Source organism: Cyprinus carpio, chromosome A9, assembly GCF_018340385.1.
Source record: "Cyprinus carpio isolate SPL01 chromosome A9, ASM1834038v1, whole genome shotgun sequence".
NCBI classification, from domain to species: domain Eukaryota; kingdom Metazoa; phylum Chordata; class Actinopteri; order Cypriniformes; family Cyprinidae; genus Cyprinus; species Cyprinus carpio.
The window spans coordinates 27,892,656-27,913,087 of NC_056580.1; the positions used below are offsets into that span (position 1 = coordinate 27,892,656).

A 20,432-nucleotide genomic window follows, 5' to 3' on the forward strand; every position below is an offset into this window, starting at 1 on the left:
GTAGTCTCCATATATAATGCATTTTAACTTTGCATGTAATTATTTAAAAATATATAATGCAAGTAAATTGTTACCAAAATGTCTTGCTTTCTTTTCATTTCAGGGCGACCTCGACATGTTCTTGTGAGATTCACACAGAAACTTCACTGATCACGTTTATAATGTCTGCAGCGCTAGCAAAACCAAACGGAATTACAGAGCAGCAGCTGTTGCCAAACCAGAGCAGCCCATCGCTCAGCCAAAAAGCTGCTGATGCACGGACATTTCGATGCTTTAAAACAGATGAAATGATAAATATCCCACCTGGAGACTTCTTGCACGGATGAGCCGCCATCACATATGTCTGTCGGGGCAGGAGAGGGGATGATGGGAGGGACATGGAGACCCCTTTAGCCAGGCTGAGTCTGAGGCCTTCGTCTGCGGGCAGGAACGGACGGACACCCGCGGGACACCTGCGCTGGGCACTGAGCAGGTACGGCTCTCCTGATCAAGCACAGAGATCAAAACTTGTTTTAAATGTCCTATTAGCACATATTGACAGTAAAATAAATGCAAATATATTGCAAATCCTCTAAATATTGTCCAGCTGCAGAAGTATGATTCTTTACGGAGCAGAAAACATGGTTAACAGGTTGATAAACATCTGAAATAATCAAGCTAACAGCCCCAGTGAAATCGACAGGCATGTTTAGCATTAACATGACACTCTTCTAACACAAGATTGATTCAGTCATCTTAATAAACACAAATAGAGCCACTGAGATTGAGTTTAGATTAAAAATGTGGCAGAATCCACAGGCGGTTCTGTAAACCCTGAACGCCATCAACTCACGAACCCAAACTAATTAGCAGAGCACAATAATAATACAGATCAACGGCTCTCAGATGGATTTTCACAACACTGATTAGACACTGCTTCTCAAGTCTTTCTTTTCTCCATCGCACTGATTTTTATTACATTTTCTTGCTTTTAATGTTTACTGAACTGCTGATGAACCTGATGAGCTGTGATCGTTTTGTGTCACTTTAGGTGAAATAAACTACAGGATTCTGGGAAAACTCATTGTGTTTTGAATGGAATACTTGCTTACTACTAAGTGAACACTGTGCAGTGTATACTGTAAGCTGCCTACTATTTAAAAAAAATACAATAAGAAATGCTTTAACATAGTATTTAAAAATGGATTATGTGACAACTAACATTTCTAACTGCCTACATTTTGGTCACATGACCTCATCAGCATAACCATAAAACTATTTTTGTTATTTGAAATAAATCAAAATTTAGCTGAAATTAAATTAAATGCACAAAAACTTGTTTTATTTCAGCAAGTTGCCAAGGCAACATTTCTTATCATCATTTAGTTAACCTGATGTAATTAAATAACTAAAAATTAAATAAAATTATATAGATACATTCTAAAAAATATTTTTATAAAATGACAAAAACATACAACAAAATTGTTAAAACTTTAAATGAAAATAAAAATGAAAACAGAAAATATAAAAATAAAAACTAATTCAAAATATGATTAAAAACTGTAATATCTCGATACTAAAACAACTCTAAACAGCATGCAGTTATCTAGTAAATATATATATATATATATTTTTTTTTTTTTACTTTTAATTAATTTTACTTTATATTACTTTTATTAATTCATTTTATTACTTACATTTCATTTTGTATTTTTAATCCAATTTAAAAAATGTCTTAATCAGCAGTCAGATCAAACAACATGTCATTTATTCCAGTTAATTTGTCATAAAGGTTAAGTTGAGTTCACTGCATTATGGGACACAGAATCTCTTGAAGTGTGCTTTATTGCATACTGTGCATTTTTGGTCATCTGGACATTAAATGCATTCAGTGCAAGTACTATGTACTAGTGTAGAAACACACAGTATGATAGTCCATTATTGTGAAAAGTGTCTTTCTCTGGCTTCCTCTCTTCTCCCACTCACTCTCTCCCACTGATGAAGAGCAAAACAGAGATGTCTAGTGTTTGAAAAGGCTAATGAATAGTGAGGAACGCCAGAAAACAGGAAGTCAACGTGACCTAGTCACACCTCCGCTCTCTTTCGACACCCACTGGGGTCACGAGGGTCTGGTCAGAGCGACCTGTGACGAGAGCGATGACCGATGAGGTCACAGCAATAAAAAATGTGTATGCTGCAGTTTATTCTGGCCAAAATCACCCACTTAGACAGGAAGAGCTCATCTGACCGACATACAAAGTAATGAGTTTTGTCTTTTAGAGGTGAGTATAGGCAAGCTATCACATTTATTTCTATAGTGCTTTATACAATACAGCTTCACAGAAGTAAACCAGAAAATAACAGTGTTAATGCTGAAAAATTAATCAAATATGAAACAGTTGTAAAGCAGCTCTACAAAAGACATTATTCATTCAATTCAGTGTTGCAAAGAATTATTCATATTGCACATTTCAATCACAATGGTAAATGAACAAAGTAATGAAAAAAAATAGAGTGCATAAAAAATGACTAACAAATACATACAGTAGATATAATAAGGAGAGAAATAAGAATGGGAATTTTTTTTGTAATAGTTCAATCAGTATAATGCTAGATTGCTGTCACATGATTGTTGTCATAGCAGCATGTAGTTACATAGTAAAATATTTTTCATTAATTTTCATTTTTTATTCCAATTTTGTGTAAAAATGTTTTAATCTGCGGTCAAATAATGCATTATTCATTTCAACTGCCATTTTTTGTTATACAGATAAATTTAAATAAAATGATTTAAATATAGGAATTAGAAGGAAAGAAATAAAGATGGGGGAAAATATAAAAATTACAGAAATAAAATGATACAGTGCAATCAGTAGGATGTAGTAGGATTGTATCAACAATTTAATTTAATCTGAAATGGCAGATAGAATAAAAATACAGATGTGGTCTAAAAAATAATTATGGAACAGGAGCTGAATTGCTAGATGTAAACTCAGAATTCTAAGAAAAAAGTCAGAATTGCGAGATGTAAATTCAGGATTCCAAGGGAAAAAAAATCAGAATTGCGAGATGTAAACTCAGAATTCCAAGAAAAAAGTCAGAATTGCGAGATGTAGACTCAGAATTCCTAAAAAAAAGTCAGAATTGCGAGATGTAAACTCAGAATTCCTAGAAAAAAATCTGAATTGCTAGATGTAAACTCAGAATTCCTAGAAAAAAATCTGAATTGCTAGATGTAAACTCAGAATTCCTAGAAAAAAAATCTGAATTGCTAGATGTAAACTCAGAATTCCAAGAAAAAAAATCTGAATTGCGAGATGTAAACTCAGAATTCCTAGAAAAAAATCAGAATTGCGAGATGTAAACTCAGAATTCCAAGAAAAAAAATCTGAATTGCGAGATGTAAACTCAGAATTCCAAGAAAAAAAATCTGAATTGCGAGATGTAAACTCAGAATTCCAAGAAAAAAATCAGAATTGCTAGATGTAGACTCAGAATTCCTAGAAAAAAATTCAGAATTGCTAGATGTAGACTCAGAATTCCAAGAAAAAAGTCAGAATTGCGAGATGTAGACTCAGAATTCCTAAAAAAAAGTCAGAATTGCGAGATGTTAACTCAGAATTCCTAGAAAAAAATCAGAATTGCTAGATGTAAACTCAGAATTCCTAGAAAAAAAAGTCAGAATTGCGAGATGTTTAACTCAGAATTCCTAGAAAAAAACAACTCAGAATTGCTAGATGTAAACTCAGAATTCCTAAAAAAAAACACAAAATCGATATATTAAACCTCAGAATCAAAAAAAAAAAGTCAGAATTGCAAGATGTAAACTCATAATTATGAAAAAAAAAAAGAAATAATATACAATAACAAACTAATAAAACAAAAAAAAAAAAGTCAGAATTGCGAGATAAACTCAGAATTCTAAGAATAAAAGTCAGAATTTTCAAGATTAAACTCATAATTCCAAGAAAAAAAAGTCAGAATTGCGAGATGTAAACTCAGAATTCCTAGAAAAAAAGTCAGAATTGCGAGATGTAAACTCAGAATTCCTAGAAAAAAATCAGAATTGCTAGATGTAAACTCAGAATTCCAAGAAAAAATATAGCTGCAAGCAGCGATGGCGGGCTCAAGCCATCAGCGCAAACGCCACCCCAGTGGCATCAGGTGAACTGTGCCCAGGGGGCACATGCATTTACAGTAACCCTCTGGGACTCAGGTTTTAAGGGATACGGCAATTAACATGTTAATCCGAAGCATCAAGACCTTGAAATTACATACACAGAACAATATTCATTAAGAAAGTGAAATTAAATGATTAATAAACTATTTATTCGAACCCTTGCTATTTTCTATTCTAATAAAAGTCTGGGCTGTGGAACATCTGTAATAGAGTAGCTGGATGCAAATAAAGTCATGCCTTTTATTTTTTCCCCTGTTTGCTATTTCACATTCCTGTCACTGAAGCGTTGTGGCCTAAGACACAGAAGGTAACTGAAACAATGTGGTTTAAGTCAAGGTGATTATTAGGGCTCCAAGCACATTGGTTTGTGTAGATGATGCAGTTACATAATGAACGTGTCTCTTTTCAAATAAATTATGAGTGCTTATGTGAGTACTATTATATGCACAACATGAAAATAGATAACTAATACAGTGTCCCTTCTACACTTTTTCAGTAATGTGTGATAACTTGAGAAACATGTTGTCAATACATTTAAAATAACAAAGTAATGGTATTTAGGAGATGATAGCTTTTGCATAATTACTATATTGGGCTTTATTAAAGTTTATGAAAAAAGAATGAATGTTAATGCATTTTTTATTTATGCACATAAGTGAAACCTTTTCAAGTCTTTGAACAGATCTTGAAGTATTTGCAATCCTGTGGCGCCATCGAGTGGACAACATTAGCATTGTGGCCTTCATTTTTGAACAACATTATGAAAGGGGCCAATATTTTTTGAATGATTATAAATATTTAATGATTAGTTTACTGATAATATACCCACATTAAAATCTAATTTACTGATTCTGTATCTTATTCCATGCTTAATCATGAGTTTAATTTTCAATTTACATTTTTAAGCAGTGTTGAATGATTACTATGTGAGTTGCTAAATTTTTTGTTTTGTTTTGTTTGTTTTATTTATTTTCATTATTATTTTTTATTTTTTTTAGGATTTACATTTAAAAAAATTAGCCTACTTCAAACATTTTAAGCAGCTTGAACAAAACCTGTTAATATTTATTACAGACCACTGTAACTGTCTATAATCTAAAAAACAAATTCATTATGAAAATAAAAGTGTGTACACCAGTTAAATTGGAAGATAAAGAAATTGCTAACAATAGTTTATAGTGCATGTTTTAAGTTTATACGTGTTTGGATGCAGAAAGCCAGAATCAGCGTCCTTTGGCGCTCGAGAGATCGATGTTATTCTGCCCTTAGACTGTCTCGCGCTGTCAAATAGTATTTCTTTTCACAATTAAACAGCTCAAAAACACCTGAATTCAGCTCTTGTTGTGTTCTAATGCGTGGATTGTGTTCATTCGCGGTAATATTTTGTTTTAAAAAGCTCTTAAAACTATAAAAATGCTTTTATTGTGAGCTCGGGAGACTGCACGCGCTGATGCAGCGGTGATTTCTCTCTGGTCTTTCTCACTGTTCTGGCCAGACATCAATTATTAATGACATCTGAGCCGGTAATAATAACATGTTGGTTCAGCTTGTCAGTGTAAATGAAACGTGTATTTATTTGTCCGTTCTCGCCGAAAAACCATCACCCTGTTCTGGAGCGCAGAGCAATCGATGTGATGTTCAGCCCTTAGACAAAGAAAATCTCACAAGCACTCATAAACATTTTCATCTCTATAATATGTTCTAATAATTGTTTTGTGTTAATTCGCCGCTGTGTTTTAATGTAAAAGGCTGTAGTTTCTGTATGTACACTTTTTTTCCCCTTCAAGTGTTCAGAAGTCTCGCGCTGTCAGACAGGCTGCAGCAAATATTTATTTTTAACACTCACAAACATCTGAATTTAGCTCTTGGTGTGTTCTAATTGGGCGGATTGTGTGCAATCGCCGTAATATATTTTATTTTGAAAGGTCTTAAACATAAACTCATTTGTTGTGAGCACGACGAGACTTCACGCGCTGATGCAGCGGTGATTTCTCTCTGGTCTTTCTCACTGTTCTGGCCAGACATCAATTATTAATGAGATCTGAGCCGGTAATAATAACATGTTGGTTCAGCTTGTCAGTGTAAATGAAACCCGTTGTATTTATTTGTCCGTTCTCGCCGAAAAACCATCACCGTGTTCTGGAGCGCAGAGCAATCGATGTGATGTTCAGCCCTTAGACAAAGAAAGAAAATCTCACAAGCACTCATAACCACTCATTTTCATCTCTATAATATGTTCTTCTAATTGTTTTGTGTTAATTCGACGCTGTGTTTTAATGTAAAAGGCTGTAGTTTCTGTATGTAGACTTTTTTTCCCTTCAAGTGTTCAGAAAGTCTCGCGCTGTCAGACAGGCCTGCCGAAAATATTTCATTTTAACACTCACAAACATCTGAATTTAGCTCTTGGTGTGTTCTAATTGGCGGATTGTGTGCAATCGCCGTAATATTTTATTTTTAAAAGGTCTTAAACAAGAATAAACTCATTTGTTGTGAGCTCGTTGAGACTGCACGCGCTGATGCAGCGGTGGTTTCTCTCTCATTATTACGTCTATTATCTCTTATTATCTCATGGCCAGATCATCATTATTAATAAGCCCTGACCCGCTAATAATAAGATATGTTGGTTTAGCTTGTCAGTTTTAATTAAATGTATTTATTTATTTGTATTTTTAACCGATTTAAAAGTGAAACTAAGCGAGACTCCTCCCTCTCACTCCCGGGAATTGCTCCTGTAGAGGCGCAATTTTTCTCAGACAATGAAAGTCTCAGCACACATACACTCCTCACACAGAGCCAAAAATCCATATTCAAATAAAAATAGCCGACTTCCTGTTGGTCGTAGCTAATTACTGTAAACTAGAAAGTTGTCCATCTTAATAAGAACAATATATGTACCGAGTTTGGTGTCTGTAGCTAAAACATAAGCCCCCCACTTTTGACAAAAGGTGGCGCTATAGAGTGCCTCCTCCACGCCCTTTTATGACCTTTTGCCAGTGTCTAGTTATCATTAATACTGATATGTGTCCTGAGTTTCATGAAATTTTAAGCATGTTATCTGCCTCAAAATCAGAATATATTATACAGAAAAATATTCCAGTTTGATATGTTGCCATGGCAACACTATATTAGATATCAATATCCCCTCAACAGTTTTACATGGGCCGTGTTTTGTCATTATTCTGATGAAGTTTGAAGCAAATTGAGTAAAAATAAGATGCTGAATTCAAAGCATTTTGAAAATGACACACTTCCTGCTGCCAGTTGGTGGCGCTATAATTTTGACTACTAATAGTCACATATATGCGATCGGCATCATACAACGAACAAACTGATGAAGTTTAATGAAAATCAGGAAATGTATGTGGATGTTATTAGACACTTCCTGTTTCTCATTTCTCGCCATAATTTCAACGCCTCGCCACGAGCAAACCATTCGAGATATCAAAAATCCCCTGGCAATTTTGCATCCCCAATGTCTTGAGATCATGTTGACCAAGTTTGGTGGCAATCGGGTAAAAAAAACCTATGACAAGTATATCAAATTCCAGAGCATGCGCTTTTTACATAGCTCTAAATAGCTGACTTCCTTTTGGGCGGAGCCTATGACATGCAATATGAAAGTTGTTTGGCTCAATGAGATCTATATGTGTAATGAGTTTCATATGAATATGTGCAAGTATGTGTGAGCTATACATCAACATTTCTGACTGTGTTCCAGGGGGCGCCGTAGAGCCCCTGTGCCACGCCCTGGTCCCAGCCTCTGCGGCCTCCTAATGGCCACAGATTCCAAGGTGTGTGCAAATTTTCAAGAGTTTTTGAGCATGTTAAGGGCCCCAAAAGCCCCCAAAACTTTGACGGAAAATAAGAATACAAAACCCTAAATAACCAACTTCCTGTTGGGGCGGAGCCTATGACATGGAGTACGAAAGATGTTCGGCTTGATGAGATCTATATGTGTACCGAGTTTCATACGTCTACGTGCAAGTATGTATGATATATGGCCCTCCAAATTCCAGGGGGCGCTGTAGTAGAGCCCCTGTGCCACGCCCGTGTATCAGTCTCTGCCGGCCCTAATGGCCGCAGGTTCCAATGTGTATAACAATTTTCAAGAGTTTTTGAGCATGTTAAGGGCCCCAAAAGCCCCCGAGACGTTGGAAAAAAATAATAATAATAATAATAATAAAAAATAATCCTAAGGAAAACAATAGGGCTCTCGCCCTCCAGGCTTGAGCCCTAAAAATCTGAATTGCTAGATGTAGACTCAGAATTCCAAGAAAAAAAAGTCAGAATTGCGAGATGTAAACTCAGAATTCCTAGAAAAAAATCAGAATTGCTAGATGTAAACTCAGAATTCCAAGAAAAAAGAGTCAGAATTGCTAGATGTTAAACTCAGAATTCCTAGAAAAAAATCAGAATTGCTAGATGTAAACTCAGAATTCCAAGAAAAAAATCAGAATTGCGAGATGTAAACTCAGAATTCCAAGAAAAAAAGTCAGAATTGCGAGATGTAAACTCAATCGCGAGAAAAAAAGTCAGAATTGCGAGATGTAAACTCAGAATTCCTAGAAAAAAATCAGAATTGCTAGATGTAAACTCAGAATTCCAAGAAAAAAGTCAGAATTGCGAGATGTAAACTCAGAATTGCGAGATGTAAACTCAGAATTCCTAGAAAAAAATCAGAATTGCTAGATGTAGACTCAGAATTCCAAGAAAAAAGTCAGAATTGCGAGATGTAGACTCAGAATTCCTAAAAAAAAAGTCAGAATTGCTAGATGTAAACTCAGAATTCCAAGAAAAAAGTCAGAATTGCGAGATGTAAACTCAGAATTCCAAGAAAAAAAGTCAGAATTGCGAGATGTAAACTCAGAATTCCTAGAAAAAAATCAAAATTGCTAGATGTAAACTCAGAATTCCAAGAAAAAAGTCAGAATTGCGAGATGTAAACTCAGAATTCCAAGAAAAAAAGAAAACAGAATTGCGAGATGTAAACTCAGAATTCCTAGAAAAACATTCATCAGAATTGCGAGATGTAAACTCAGAATTCCTAGAAAAAAATCAGAATTGCTAGATGTAAACTCAGAATTCCTAGAAAAAAGTCAGAATTGCGAGATGTAAACTCAGAATTCCTAGAAAAAAATCTGAATTGCGAGATGTAAACTTAGGATTCCAAGGAAAAAAGTCTGAATTGCGAGACGTAAACTCAGGATTCCAGGAACAAAAAAAGTCTGAATTGCGAGATGTAGGCCTAAACTCAGAATTCCAAGAAAAAGTGTGAATTGTGAGATGTAAACTTAATTAAATTATGCAAAAAAGTCAGAATTCTTCAATTATTTTTCACAAATATAAGAAAATTGGTCAGAATTGTGAGATAAAAAGTCACACTTACCTTTTTTTATTTATTTTTTTTATTCTAAATGGCAGAAATGGGCTTCCAAAAGAAGAAAAAAATTAAACCAGAGGACAATGCACACAATTTTGCTACTTTCAGTCAGATATAAGGCAAACAGGTGTTATGAGAAGCAAGTGAACAGTTGTATTTTAGCTAGATTGCAGTGCTGTATTGATCAAACTACACTTATCAAAAATAATAGTTCTGAAAGCTTCAAAGTGTTTTGCGTGATAGCTGGAAACAAGCAGCTCTCAAAAACAGATACAAATCACTTTCAAGCCTCTTTCATTGAGACAAAACAAAGCTGAAGTCAAGCCTGACATTTGAAGCTTCGAGGACAGAGATCTTTTGTGAGTCATTCTCTCTAGCAACAGACCACAACACTGAGAGCACATATTTCAGACAGAAGGATGTACTCTTCATGTCACATGCTAGACTGATATCTGGACTGCTCTGTCATTTCCTAAAACCACAGGCTGGAAAACAAAGGATGAAAAAGTCATTTTAGAGTAAAATCATACATCATGCATGCACGCCCACCTAACATGCCATTGAACAATAAGCTAATTTATGCATGTATTTTCACTCATCATTGGCTAAATAAGACATATTTCCTTTTTGATTGCCATGCATCACATCTTGCAATGACTACATGTATATATATATGTATGTATATATATATATATATATATATATATATATATATATATATATATATATTATATCTAATATATATATTGTATATATATAATCTAAATACTGTTATATATAGTATATATATATATATTAATATATATATGTATATATATATATAATATATGTACATATTATATATATATATGTTATATATATATATATATATATATATATATATATATATATATATTTTTTTTTTTTTTTTTTTTTTTTTTCATTCTTTTTTTTTAGTTTAGTGTACTTCAAAGTTATTTGAGTTAATTATTGTTTCATTTTTCATTACTTTCATTCTTTTTATTTCATTTTTCCATCTTTTATATATATATCATTTAATACTTGTAATAATTGAATTAGTTTTTACCTAACAATAACAACACTGTAACATTCATAAGTACATTGCACACAATAAAAAAGACTTAAGTTTTTTGCAATGCATTCTGGAATTGTCTTCTTCACAGACGATACATGCAATGCTACATTTGATTTCAGCTAAAAGAAGGTACCTTTAAAGTAAGCATAACTACAATGACTTCCACTGGTATGCCTTAAAAGGTGGCCTAAGCAGACCTGACACAGACTTAATCATGACAGCTCAACCAGAGATAGCTTTCGAAAAACTAAAGTGGAACACGGACTGAAGCGAAGAGACAGAAAAGTAGAGAGAAAGGCAGTTTGAGTGACACTAAAGTAAACTAGTGGACCGAACTAACTAAAGTAAACTAACCCAACCTACATTTGCTCTTTGGCTCCAAAGCAAACCACACGCAGCAGACCGGCAATTTCAGCTGCGCTGTAACCCATGAAACCAGGCCTAACTAATTATACTGGTGAATGGACAGCTGATTACAACCTCTCTAGACTTTCCTAGCCAATACAGACTGAGACTTCTAATTATAATAGTCTGATTATATTTATAAAGTCTCTGATTAGACCAGGATTGATGTTTAATAGATATAATATAATAGTTATAACCAAAACGAAGCAATCTAATGGATGAATCAATAAAATCATTTATGCCTTTTCAGAGAAGATTATATATATCGATATTTCCAATACACTCAAAAGACTGGAAAATATCAAGATTTATTTTTATTATATTATAAATGTTTTTAGATTATTTAATTATATGATATATTATTTATTATTCTATATTATTTCTATATTTTCCAGGCCTAGTGTGTTCTCCTGGTGTATTCTGAGGTGAATATCCTCAGATCAGATGTGAGGGTGTATCTCTGGCTTCTGTGAGTCTGTGAGTGAAGTAAATCTGGCCTCGGGAATGCAAGTCGTCATTGTTAAAGCCTCTAAATGCTGAAGAATAAAAGCCCACCAGCCCCTGCTTCACCTCCCCTCACACACACACACACACACACACACAGAACAAAGGGACGTAACCTTGAGAGGGATGAGCCCTATTCAGACAGAAACAGCCGTTTAGTATTCAGACTCTGTGGCTCGGCTTGTCACACGTACAGTAAAGAGTCACAGACTGTGTTTGAGTTTAATTACTGACCTGTGAAGAGATCAGATTTACTTGAATTAATGCATTCATTTGGGATCATGGGCTCTGCTCAATGTGTACAGGACATGTGTGCAAATATGATATGTGTGTGTGTGTGTGTGTGGGGGGGGGGGGGGGGGGGGGGGTCAGCCGATAATGTGGGAATAATTAATAATTAATGCAGATTCTCTTTGTTAAATCTACAAAGATGACTGACTGAGAGATTGAATGAATGTCTGAACCCCCGAGATACTGAACAACAGCAGTGACAGAGAGAGAGAGAGAGAGAGAGAGAGAGAGAAAGAGAGAGACGCAATACAAGAGAATAAGAAATAGATGGAACAGAGGAAATAGGTGAGAGAAAATAGAAATAAGAACAAGAAAAAGAAAGGAAGGCACATTTCAACTGTGATGGAAAAGCACAGTGGCAAAAGAAGAAAATAAAAGAAAGAGGTAGAGGAGGAGGAAGAGAAATAGCAAAGGGTAATACAATTAGAAGAAGAAGAAGGATGAAGAGGAAGAGGAAAATAAATAAAAGAAAGAAGTAAGAGGCAGAGAAGAGGGAGAAAGAAGAAGAGGAGAAAAAGAAAAAGAAAGATGAAAGGAAGGAGAGAGAGAAGAGAAAGAAAAATTAAGAGAAAAGGGAAAACAGGAAGATGAGGAAAAATAATGAAAAAGTAGAAAAGAATACGGGGAAAAAATGAAGCAAAAGAAGAAATATAGTAAGGAAGAGGAAGATGAAGAAAGTGAGAGAGGGGAAAAAATAGAGAAAAATTAAGAGAATGAAAAAGAGGATAAAGAAGAGGAAAGGAAAGAGAAAAAAGAGAAAAGATGAAAAAAGATGAAGAGGAGAGAAATAGAGAAAAAGGAAAGAAAAAAAGAGGAAGAGGAAATGAGAGAGAGGAAGAGAACAAGAAGGAACAGTGGAATATTAGGAAGAGCCAAGGAAGAGAAAGAAAAACGAGATAAAGAAAAGAGGAAGAGAAAGAGAAGATGAAGATGCAAAGAAAGAGAGCAAGAGAAGGAACAGTGGAAGTGAAAGAGTGCAGTATTGATGTGATATGAGTCTGGATCACAGCATGTTATCAGATTTATTCAACTCACTCACAATAGAACCACAGGCTCACACACACACACACACACACACAGAGAGAGAGAGAGAGAGAGAGAGAGAGAGAGAGAGAGAGAGAGAGAGAGAGAGAGAGAGAGAGAGATGACTTCCTGTCGTTCACACACTCACAGAGATCCACTCCGTCACTAGCAAAACAACAGACCCAAAGACACACCACTACATTCTATTCACTCACTCACTCACTCACTCACTCACTCACTCACTCACTCACTCACTGAGAGACGGCTTGAATCTGTGTCTAGGGCTGGGTACCGAGTTCGATACTTTTTAGGTACCGACCGAATTGCCTCGATACTATCGAGTATCGAAAAATGACATGTTGTTCGGTTCCAGATTTCAATACCTAAGGAGTTAACTCATCAACGTCAGTTCTCAAACAAGTACATATGAAATGCACAACTATGGAGTCAAAATAACACCGTATATATACGCAAAAAAATTTAGTTTTGCAAAAGAAAATAAAGTTTTGCAAACGAAAATTAAAGTATTGAGGAAAATAATTTTGCTTTTTGCAAACAAAAATAAAGAACTGCAAAACATAAATGAAATGAAACATAAGAGCAGAAAGTTGCTCCGTCTTCGACTGGTAAATGAAGAGATACCTTGTTGATCACTCTGACAGTGTTTATATTGCAATAAATAATAACTACTGAATGTACACTGCCGTTCAAAAATGTGTTGGTTAGTCAGAATTTTTTTTCAGTAAGGATGCATTAAAGTTATCAAAGGTGACATTAAAACATGAGTTATGTTACAAAATATTTCGTTTCTAAATAAATGCTATTCTTTTTAATTTTTTATTCATCAAAGGATCATGAAAAAAAAATGTATCATAGTTTCCAAAATATTAAGCAGCGAACTGTTTTCATATTTCTGAAGGGTCATGTGACACTTAAGTAATGATTTTGACAATTCAGCTTTGACATCACAGGGATATATTACATTTTAATATATATATATATATATATATATATATATATATATATTATATATATATATATTAGTATATATATATATATATATATATAAGATTTTAAATTGTAATACTATTTCACAATATTACAAGTTTTACTGTATTTTTTATTCAAATAAATTCAGCTTTGGTGAGCATGCACTCTTTATAAAACATTTTTTGTTCCTTTGTGCTTTTCTCTGTTCCTTTGTGCACTGGCTAAGGAGCATGAGTCAAACTGAAAAAATAAAACCAAAGTTTTTCTGAGGTAATGTGTTCTGTAATCTTGTTAAAATGGATTTCATAAAATTGGTATCGAAAAAAAGTATCGTTGGGAACTGGTATCGAAACTGAGGTACCGAAATTGGCACCGGATCGAAAGATTTTGAACAATACCCAGCCCTATCTGTGTCAAATCCATTCAAAAATACTCTATGCTGATGTTTTCAACTATATACGTGACATTTTTGCACTGAGTGGCCTAGTATGAAATATCAGGTAAAATAGTCCAATTTAAATTAGTTTGAATTATTCTTGCCAATATTTTACACAGCCACTTCTTCGTGTCTGCTGCACGTGTTTTGCACTGTTTTCAATTTTAAATATATACTTAATTTAACTTTCTCCTGTAATGCAAAGCTGACTTTTCAGCATCATTACTCCAGTCTTCAGTGTCACATGATCCTTCAGAGGATGATTATTCTGATATTCTGCTCAATTATTATCAGTTATTAGAAGAAGGCATTGTATCTGAAGTGCACATATACAGCCTAGGTAGGCAGCTCACTAGATTCTAGATAAGAGTGGGAGAGCCAAATTCACTCAGCAGAAAAGAGTTGTAATACACTAGAGACAAGAAAGCCAAGAGCACGTCACTGAAACATCCTCTCTGGGAACATATCAGAAAGTTAATTCGACAGGATTCCACAAGCAGACAGATATCTGAAGTCAGAGCAGCTCAACGCTGGCAGAACAGTCTGGAGTCTCTTTCCCAGAAGCCCCAAGGGCTCAGAGACCGAGGGGCACGACATGTTCCGGTTCTCTTCATAAACACGCTGATGGGAAAAGAAACTCAGTCCAGAGAGAAGCCTAATGTCTTTATATGAGAAAGAATGTACAGCTCTGACTAAAAGTTAGAAATCTAACCCCATTTTTCAGTAGCTCAGCGGTTCTTTAAATAGAGCACCATTTCCAGCATCATGCTGCTGTTGAAATATTATACATATTCTCTTACAAAGCAAGCAGTTCATGTAAGTCTATCAGTTTAAATAACAATTCAGGCATATTTAAAGCCTCCCAGTCCACTCTGTGGCCATCTTGACCACATTACTCATTTTATGAAGACAACAGGCATACAACTACAGCTCCAATCTACCTCATTATTATTATTACGGATAATAATAATGATATCTATCTCAGAGATTTCAATTGAACCATTTTTCTATTTAATAATTACAAACAATATTTTATTTTATTTTATTAAAATGAACACTGGCAGAAAAGTTTCATTAATTATTAAATGAATCATTAAATTAATATGCAATTATTAATACATTTAAATTAATTTAATACATTTAATAAATAAAAAATTTTGCTTTTATATTAATATAATATTTATAATATAAATTCTATTTTTAATATAATTGGGTGTTATGTTGTGGTGATGGTATAAAGTGTCTGTCATTAGAGATTTTGCTACATACATTTTTATTTTATTAAATTTAACACTGGCAGAACAGTTTAGTTAAAATATAATTGTATATATTTATATATGTTTTTCTTATATACATCTTAAGAAATTTGAAGTAAACATGATAATGCATGTTTTTCTCCAGTGTATAGAAGTGTACAGGAGTTCTTTTTCTTTTTTGTTTTGTTCTTTCTTTCTTTTCGAACATTTTTTATTTTACATACCTCCTGATAAAAATTACTGTAAAAGATTCTTATCATAATATCATATGATGCACAGTTAAAGGCCTGCATGTTAACAAGTATTTGTCTGCATTTGTCTGTAAAACAATAGTTTTCTGTAAAATAAAATTAGTATTGTTATTATCTTATCAACATCATTAATATTTATCTAATTATTCTGTTTTTTTTTTTTTTGTTAATCTGTTTTAAAAATCACATTAAAAATCGCAAATTGCAATTTTAACCAGAAAATTCGCAATTCGTTTTTTTTCCCCCAAACCGTGCAGCCCTAGTATACATGTACTGTGTGTATGTATGTATACAGTACATTTATGTATGTGGACGGATTTCCATTTAACCTGAAATCTGCACAGAAAAAGCAGAATAAGTCAGTAAATTCTCCGCTCTTTGAGGATTTGGCAGACGCTCCGGGAGATCAGGGAGGTTAAACCTCAAGCTATCATCGAGACTGAATGCGGTCTGTCACATTTATGAGTCTCAGGGCTTCGATGAAAATCATTCCACTCCAAAACATGACCTTACTTTACTGAAGATGTACAAGGACAACATCTCCACACGTCTCCTGTAAATCTCATGTAAATCTCCTGTGCATCTTAAAAAGATGCTGCGATGCGTGGCAGAAGTGATTTGCAGATATCTGCAGCTCAAAAGATTCGTTCAGCCGAAAATGAAAATCATTTAACACACTTTCAAGTCATTCCAAACCCATATGATTTTTATATCCGTGGAATCCAAAAGGGGAAATTCTGATAATATTCTGATTCTGTGAACTGAATCAACTGATTCATTTGAAAGAGTCAACTCTAAAGAATGATTCATTCATGCATTGGACATTGCAGCTCACAAGGACAGCACAGATTATTAGTTTGTGTTCAATGGAAGACAGTCCTGCAGGTTTGGAATGACATGAGGGTGAGCAAATTATGACAGGTGAACTATCCCTTTAAAAGACGAAAAGCTAGTTATTAGTCTTGTTTAATATTATCTTAATCCTGCTTTTAAGAACATATTTAAAGGATTCACTCACAATGAGCCACACAAGCCATGAGGAGTGACAGTAAGAACTGAGATTAGCTCAGATTTGAGCCTGAGGACACAACAGTCGGGCTCTGGAAGTAAAATCCTATTTGTTTTCTGCATAGGGAAATTCAAAACTGTTGCTGTAGAAGGATCAGGAATGAGCGGCATTAACACAGATCATTAAGCAGAGCTCATGGAGCGAGGGTCACGGGAACAATCAGGAGCTAAAAGAAAGCAAATGTGGCCCACCTCACACCATAAAATCCATCAGTTAACAAGCCTTTGAACACCAGCACTCAAAGCAGTGTGCCATGCATTCACACTACAAGTTTAGTGTCTCTTTTGCTTAAAATATAATAAAAACTGCAATATTGTGAAATATGTTTTTCTATTATATTTTTATAATTCAATATAACCATTTTCTATGTGAATATATTTTAAAATGTAATTTATTTCTCATCATAAATCCAAACTTCAATCACAAATAACCCCCAATAAACAATTCCAAAATACCTACATAAATCACAATAAAAATCTTTATTTTCTTCTCAAGAAACATTTATGATTATTATCAATGTTGAAAACAGTTGTGCTTCATATTTTTGTCTATTATACATTTTTTACATCCTTTGATGGCAGTAATTAAAAAAAAATTGCACTTAGTTTAAATAATTTTATTTTATATTTAATTATTTCTCTATTTTTTTATTTGACATTTCATTTATTTTTTATTTTTTTTATTATTATTTTAATTTTGTGTCTTTTTGTGGTTTTTCTATGTACTGGAAGCTTTACAAAGACAAATCACCTGTACAATAAATGTACTTCTGATTCACTTTCACATCACGAATACACAAAAGTTATACAGATACAGTATTGTTTCTATTCTTCTTTATGTTGTTTTTCATATTTTATCATTTTATTTATTGCTAATTTTTTATTTTTGTTACAGGTTTTTTTTGTTTGTTTGTTTTGCTTTTTTATTTATTTTTTTCTGTGTGTTCTGGAAGCTTTACAAATACAAATCTCTTATCTTGTGTTTAAGTATACTTGACAATAAATCCAATTCTGATTCTGAAATTGAATCGTTTGTATTATCATATATATCTTTACTGTCACTTTTGATCAATTTAATGCATCCTTGCTGAAATGTATTAATTTATTCAAACATACATACATACATTTATAAAATCTTACTGATTCTAAAGCTTTGAATGGTATACAGGGCTCCAGACTGCGACTAAAATGGTCAAATTTGCAACCAAAAATATTAATTTGCAAGTGATATGATCACATCTTTTGTTTTGTAGATGTAATAAACTGAGACGATGTGCATCAAAGCCAATGGCTCCTCAAGTGATTGTTTTGTCAAATCTCATATCCCACAAAATATTGTAAAACTACCCTCACTAGTCTCCCAGTCCGACCCGCACATCAGGATGAGTGTTCGCAAGCGCTGAATGTGAATCAGAGGAACTATTAACCCCCCTCAAGGTTTTGTCATGAGGAAAAGCACAACGACGACGGGTCAGTAGTTCAGCCTGGCCTCTGAACACTACACAAGACTATTCATCAACACACACAATCACAGCCGTGTGAGACAGAAGAGCTCAAACACACACACACTCATGGCAAGCACTTCTATGCATGGGAACTGAGCGATTCCATTAACGATTCTTTTATATACAAGAACAAAAAAAAATCAGCACAGTATATTCTGCATGAGCATGCATGAGTCATTTCAACACACTGCTGAAGTGACATTCTCTCCGTTCCTGTTTCCCTACACAAAAGCGTAATGCTCTGCAGTTCAACCTCCCATGGAGCTGAGCCAAGATACACGTCTAATCCTGATCAGGCAATGACATCACCCCCGTCCCCTGCCAAGCATGAGGTGGCCCTATTTGTTTAACTTCTTTTGTCCCCTTTTCTTTTATGCTTGGGTTTCAAAGGTGTTTCCAAGGTCATGGACACCGGCGGGACCTGAAATGAGACGTGCTCCACCAGTCAGAGATCTGGATGTCAGTTGGTCAGCTGGGAGTGAAAAGGCAGTGATTAGGAAGCGAAGCTGACTATCGACAAAGTCTGGTGAAGTTTACAGCATATTCTGCCCAAGAACCGCCTACTCAGAAAGAAGAGACTGTCTGACCGACATTAAAAAATACTCATTATCAATCATAACAGAAAGACATTTTTTATTAATTCAAATTAATAAGAGTTTATTTAAAACAATCATATATTTATTTTGTTTTATATATTATAAGTTAATAAATTTCTAATATAAAATCTTTATTTTTAAATAAATATAACTTTATAGTATCATTATATTTACAATGTGAATATTGACTATATATATATATATATATATATATATATATATATATATATATATATATATATATATATATATAAATAATTTTAATATATAATATACATATAATTCTATTAATATAATTATTAATATTAGGGCTTTTAAGAGAATTTTTTTATATCGGGATTAATCACACCCCTTTTTGTGCAATTAATCACACACTTATTGTACAAAAACTTTAAAAATGCTAAAAATTAGTATATATATATATATATATATATATATATATATATATATATATATCTATATATATATATATATATATATATATATATATATATTTATATATTTATATATAAAATTTTTATATATTTTTATTATATTTTTATTATTTTATTTATAAAATTAATTATTTTATTTTCAAATGTTTTTATTTATATAGTAAAATAAATAAAATATCTAGTTTTATCTATACATCATGAATACATAAAAGTTTATAGACTTATATATATATATACACACACACACACACACACACACACACACACAAAGCCTGAACAGACTGACATCACTGTGGTTCTGTATAACATAAACAAAAGAATTCTGAAATGAGATCGGAGATCATGATGTGAAGGAAACTGAATGCTGTGGCATGTTAACTTGTTGTAGGGAATCCTGCCATTATCTCTGCGCTGCTGCTGCTGATTTCATCTCGGAGTGTGACAGCTACCTGACAGTTTTCCTCCCCAGTGCTTTCATCTCTGACAGAAAAATACCAATAATTCATCTTACAGAATGTAGTAAGATTAAAAAGGCTCATGACTTAAGGAATCATATTTTCCTGCTGAAAGTAATGCTTCAAAAACCTTCTGAAAACATCTGAACACAAAACCAGAGGACTGCCAACATTTACACCTCATGAATCTGTCACAATCTGAGGCCATTTACATAGAAATCAAGTCATGTCAGATTTATTTGTGATTTTAAAAATAAAAATGGTGTATAAAAAACTGTTTAATTCTAATCATCAGAAATAGAAAGGAAAATGGTCATAAAAAATTGGCTTCAAATAATAAAAATGTAAAAATTACCAGACTTTTTAATCTTAACGATTAGAAATAAAACAAAAAATTCACATCAAAAACTCTTTACAAAAAAAAAAATAAAAAAAAAAAAATAGATAAAAAAAACATCACAAAAATTTTTTTTTTAAAACTGTCAGCCATTTAATTCTAATGATCAAAAATAGATTGAAAAATGGTCATAAACGAACTAAATGTTGGCAAAACAGCATTTTAATAATAATGATAAAAAACAGACTGTTTATTCCAATTATCAGA

General features: G+C 33.4%; 1 protein-coding gene across 1 annotated transcript in view; it reads right to left on the bottom strand.

Moving 5' to 3' along the window:
* LOC109048073 (protein TANC1-like) overlaps positions 1 to 20,432 on the bottom strand; it is a 164,643-nt gene that overhangs the window by 108,619 nt on the left and 35,592 nt on the right. The window contains 1 exon segment of the mRNA XM_042764338.1: positions 304 to 483. Coding sequence (XP_042620272.1) covers positions 304 to 483 — 180 coding nt within the window.